Genomic DNA, 6000 nt, shown 5'->3' with positions numbered 1-6000 from the left:
TGAAGAATGTGCCTCTTAGACAAGTAGATACAAGAGACCAAAGGGGCGGCCTCTGTCCAGAGGTGAGATGGGAAGGCAGAGAGAGTTAGGAGCTGGTTGAATGTTCATGGGGAATCAGGTGGGGGGGAGGAGTGTGCTATCGCAGAATGGGGTGAGCGGTTGGGGTCTCATAGCAATGTATGTTAAAAAAAATTCTGTATGGGAGACTAACTTGAAATGTAAACTTCATTTAATTACAACAATAAAATTTTTGATTAAAAAAAAAAAATCACCAAGCATGGTGGAATGTGAACTAAAAGGGAAGAACTTTATATTGTTCACCCTAAGTGATGCTATTCTCTGCATATGAGTTCATTGCATAGGGCTCAATGCTGTAATACAAGCCACCAATTGTCATCTACATCTTCATAACCTGATAATCTTCTCCCATAAAGTTTATGGCCTAGAAATTCCTTTGGGGAAGTTCTATTCTGTCACATGGGGTTGCTGTGAGTCAAAAATCTGCTCAACAGCACCTAACAACAACATCCTCATACCAAGCATTATTTTTGATGCCAGTCATAGAAAGATGAGTAAGACTTGGTTTCTTCCCACAAATTGCTCACAGTCCAGCAGGAATGATGAACATGTATAGACTAATTAAATGTGAAAGCTGCTCTGCTGGTTGTGTATTCCTTTAGGAAAGTCTTGCAGTGGCTTTGCAAAGAAGGTGACATTTGAGCCTGGCTTTGAAGAATAAGTAGAATTTTGCTGGGCATCGAAGGAAAGTAATTCCAGGCAGAGAAAACACAATTACCGAAGTACAGAGCCTTGAAAATATTGGGGAATGGTCTGTACACAGATAATGGGTTGTTGATGATGATGCTAGAAAGGTTGTTTGAGGCAAGATTATGAAGATCCGTGGATTCCATGACAATAACTTTTTAATTTGTACTGTAAAAAATGGGGAGCCGTCTGGGTTTTTAAGTATCACAGTGACAAAATCTTTTCTAAGTTTTTGAAAGATAATACCAAAATCATTGCGGAGAGTGAATCATTGGCGTGGAAGAGTTAGGTTACCGGCCAGCCAAATATTGATCCTCCTATTCTTCAACCATGATCTACTTTTGTCATTCTTCAAGAACAGTCTTTAGTTGCCAAGTAGGCCCATAAAACACAAATGAAAAATTTAGGTTTCTTCACTTCAGTTATATGGGTTTCGTTCTCTATTTTCATAAAAAGAATATATTAAAATAACTATGTTTAGATCGATCTCTCTGGAAATAGGAGGGTAAATACATCTGTTGAAACTAATAACGTGGAGACCAACCATGCGCAAATCCTGTACCAGAAACTGTGGGGAGATAGGCATTCACTCGTTCATTCAGCTAACACTTAGTAAGGACCTGCTAAATTCTAAATAATCTGCTTCTTCCCGGGATACAATAGTGATCTAAAGACACACAATCTCACTCTTCCTGGAGCTTAATTCTACAAAGGGATTCAAATACTGGCTAAATTATCCACACAAATAAATGTATCCTTACAACTGGACCAGTAAGCAACATCATGATAAATGGAGAAAAGATTGAAGTTATCAAGGATTTCATTTTACTTGGATCCACAATCAACATCCATGGAAGCAGCGGTCAAAAAATCAAATGACATATTACATTAAGCAAATGGGCTGCAAAAGACCTCTTTAAAGTGTTACAAAGCAAAGATGTCACTTTGAGAACCAAGGTGTGCCTGACCCAAGCCACGGTATTTTCAATAGCCTCATATGCATGTGAAAGTTGGACAATAAGTAAGGAAGATGGCACAGGACTGGGCCATGTTTCATTCTGTTGTACATAGCATCTCTATGAGTCAGAACTGACTTGACAGAAACTAACAACAACAACAACCTACACACACACACACACACACGTATGTTAAATATTAACTAAAAATTAACGGCTATTTGTGGCAGCTGCAAAAGCCTTTCCTGTAACAAATAAATCGAAATGGCCATTTGTGCCTGGTACAAACCTTGACAGAACAAAAAGGAGTTTTCAAAGTATTATAATCTTAGGGACTTTCCCAAAAAGACAACGTGACGTTGAAGGATGTTTCTGACTCATCATACCAGACACAACTAACTCCCATCAGTCAAGTATAACTATGGAACAAATAACCAATAAACTCTCCCATACTTTGTTGAGAGGCAGACATTAAATATATACATATTTTAGGCATCCGTTTAGTGATATAACGGAGCCCTGGTGGCACAGGGGTTAAGAGTTTGGCTGCTAACTATATTGGGATAAAAGTTCTAAGACAAATTCAATGCCCTAAAAGGTAAGTTCTTGAGAGCAGGGCTTTGTATACATTTTTTTTTTTGTATACATTTAACCTTCTGAAAATTCACATCATGGTTTATTTTGTGTTCCTGTTAAATTTTGCTTAGTAATAGTTTTAAAAATCACCATTCCTTGACCGCCAATGGCCTAACACGACCTGAGACAAAATTGAAAATCTAATGAATTCAAATCTTTAAGACTCACCACTGTATAACAGATTAAATTGCACACTGGAATTCAGAGGAAGCTTAAAACAAATTTTTATATAGGTTCAACCTTGGATAGTTCTTGGTAGAGCTTATAGCCTGGTGTAAGCATCCAGGAAGTAAGTGTGATATGTTGCGTTTTTCCAGTAGAGAGGAGAAAACACAGCAGAGATCAAATATACTGGGGTATTTTTTGGTAAGTTTTATCATTGAATTTAGCGAGTCAGGTTCAGTCTCATATGTATCTAGAAGTTACTTCCATTATGATCACTTATAAGTTCTTAAATCAGAAAGGGTTTTTCTTTTGTTTTGCTCCACAGACATGAACGTATTCATACCAAGAAAAGTAATTTCAACAGATCTCTAATTTCCAGTGTGAAGGATGTGGATGATTTAGCAACCCTAGAAGTTTTGGATGAGGTAAGAAATTTTGGATGAGGTAAGAAATTTTGGATGAGGTAAGAAATTTTGGATGAGGTAAGAAATTTTAGATGAGGTAAGAAATTTTGGATGAGGTAAGTTTAGTTAAACTTGGACATTCTAGATTTTTTTCTGTTTTTTTACAGAAGTGGTGTGGGCAGGGGATTGAGGTAAAATATACTCTTCAGATAGCAAAAGTAATTTTCTTTCTTTGTCCCTTAGTATCCTGATTACCTCTCCTTTCTTCAGTTTTAATACATACAACTCAAATTTCCAGACCTCTCCAACCTGGTGTCATTTTTTACTTTTTTTCTTATTTTAATTTTTTGATGCTCAAGCTACAAAGGTGTGAGTTCCCACTAGCCTGAGTTGCTAGGTCAGAGACCCTTCTTCCCCTGAATTATTTCTGGGAGTCTCAAAGGGATGATTACTTCATTCAAGAACCGGTCAGTCTCCTACTCCCATCCTGTAGCATGCTCCCTCTTTTTTCCCTTCCTGTCTCAGCTTCCATTGCTCATATCCACAGGCCCCTAAAAGACTTTGAAGAGCCCATCTGTTACCATGGCCCATCTTGCCCTGTATGGGATTACAAAGCCCTGCTCTCAAGAACTTACCTTTTAGGGCATTGAATTTGTCTTAGAACTTTTATCCCAATATAGTACTTATCTCAGAAATATTTCATACATCTTTGTGAAGGTACAAATCCAAGCCATTGAATTACCCCTCAAACCAAAACGAAAACCAAACCCATTACCATCAAGTCAATTCCGACTCATAGCAATCCTCATTCTTCTTTATTCCAGGCAATCATATAATTAGAGAAATAAACCGCCCCTTTTGAGTAAAAGACCTGGGCCTTCTGTCCTGCCTGATTAACAGCTTGTTATTGCTAGTACTTCTGATACATGCCTAAGCATTTTGCTGAGCAAGGCACCAAATCAGGAGACACGTTCTGAACAGACGTAATTGTCTGGTAAATTTAGTGTTTCATAAACAAATCAAGTACTTCCTCAAAGTAGTATCTCTTGAGAATACCAAACATCTTGAAATCAAGTAGCATTTGCAAGTCAGGGGTTGTGGCACCTTTTTGAATCCTTACATATCTAATTTTGCAAAGATGTGAATTCCTAGGCTGGTGACTTATAAGGAAGGTTTCACTAATTATGTTGCTGACCTATATAGTAAACACTGGGTTTGTGCATTTTGTTGTTTGTGTTTTATTTTTTGTCATTTTTCCAGCCCAAGATTTTTTGCTCTTCTCCTTGTGTCATGTGCTATTATCATTTATGTGGATCATCATTTATAATTTCTGACACTATTTAAACTGAGTCCATGTACTCATATGATTTATCAAGTATGAAAGTTACTTTTCTGAATTTTTCACTCTGCCTCTTAAAGCCAAATGCCTAAGCAAAGGTCTAGGACATTCCACAGTGTCACTGAATAACCTTGATTTGGAGTTATGTTCACTGTGTTTTCCCTTCTAATTTCTAGTGTTTTCTTTGTTAATTTCATCTGTTACATTTACTTATCTCCTTGAAAGCATTATATACAATCCCGGTAATATATAGTGTCTTCTTTGGAAAATACAGGTAACAATGACATCTATCTATGGCTCTTGAAACCAAAGAAAATGCCTATCAAGTTAAAGGGTAGTTACAGACCCGATATTACACTTCTCTGTAGCAACATGTCTATTTTTTTCTGATCTTTGGTCCAGACTCCAGATATTTTATTTATTATTATTTACTTCTTTCACTGTAGTTGATCATAAATGATTTTTAACAGAGAAATTCTTTTTATTTTATTACAGAATACAGTCTCAGAGCAACTTGAGAAGTGTTATTCCAGAGATCAAATCTATATCTATGTGGGAGATATACTGATTGCCCTCAACCCTTTTCAGAGTCTGGGTCTTTATTCCACAAAGGTATGTGATGTGGCTTGCATTCTCTTCACCTTGTGCAAATAATTATATTATTCAGATACTTAAATGTATTTCAGTAATGCCAATGAAAATTTCATCTAGTACTTTGAATAAACAGTTGTATGATTATTGTTAAAACATTGCATAATAACTTATATTTTTATAATTTATTTTATTACTTAACAAAGAATTTAGAGAAAAAAATAGAAGATGAAGTCAATCTGGATGCAGTTTGTGGTCTTTATAATTTTCCAAAAGTATGTGGCAGAATGTCAACTTACATCCAATTACTGCTAACTACGCTACATATCATATCACTAACCTGCTGCTGTCGAGTCTAGTCCTTATAGTGACACCTTAGGACAGAGCAGACCTGCTCCCATAGGGTTTCCAAGGAGCAGCTGGTGGATTCAAACTGCCAACCTTTTGGTTAGCAGTCAAACTCTTAACCCCTGTGCCACCAGGGCTCCGTTATATCACTAAACGGATGCCTAAAATATGTATATATTTAATGTCTGCCTCTCAACAAAGTATGGGAGAGTTTATTGGTTATTTGTTCCATAGTTATACTTGACTGATGGGAGTTAGTTGTGTCTGGTATGATGAGTCAGAAACATCCTTCAACGTCACGTTGTCTTTTTGGGAAAGTCCCTAAGATTATAATACTTTGAAAACTCCTTTTTGTTCTGTCAAGGTTTGTACCAGGCACAAATGGCCATTTCGATTTATTTGTTACAGGAAAGGCTTTTGCAGCTGCCACAAATAGCCGTTAATTTTTAGTTAATATTTAACATACGTGTGTGTGTGTGTGTGTAGGTTGTTGTTGTTGTTAGTTTCTGTCAAGTCAGTTCTGACTCATAGAGATGCTATGTACAACAGAATGAAACATGGCCCAGTCCTGTGCCATCTTCATGATTGTTATGCTTGAGCCCATTGTTGCAGCCACTGTGACAATCCATCTCATTGAGAGTCTTCCTGTTTTTCGCTGACCCTCTACTTTACCAAGCATGCTGTCCTTCTTCTCAGGAATTGAAGAAGGACGTCATGCTTGGTATAGTAGAGGGTCTGTGAAAAAGTATGTGAGACAAAGTCTTGCCATCCTCGCTTCTGAGTAGTATTCTAGCTG

General features: G+C 37.1%; 1 protein-coding gene across 1 annotated transcript in view; it reads left to right on the top strand.

The window, feature by feature from the left end:
* MYO3A (myosin IIIA) overlaps window positions 1-6000 on the top strand; it is a 299063-nt gene that overhangs the window by 123570 nt on the left and 169493 nt on the right. The window contains exons 9-10 of the mRNA XM_004380568.1: window positions 2848-2947; window positions 4761-4877. Of these exons, the coding sequence (XP_004380625.1) occupies window positions 2848-2947; window positions 4761-4877 (217 nt within the window). The remainder of the gene's footprint in view (window positions 1-2847; window positions 2948-4760; window positions 4878-6000) is intronic.

The sequence above is a fragment of the Trichechus manatus genome, unplaced genomic scaffold, assembly GCF_000243295.1.
Source record: "Trichechus manatus latirostris isolate Lorelei unplaced genomic scaffold, TriManLat1.0 scaffold00075, whole genome shotgun sequence".
Taxonomy (NCBI): domain Eukaryota; kingdom Metazoa; phylum Chordata; class Mammalia; order Sirenia; family Trichechidae; genus Trichechus; species Trichechus manatus.
Note: the sequence above shows the minus strand (reverse complement) of the source record. Positions and strands in the feature narration are given on the sequence as shown.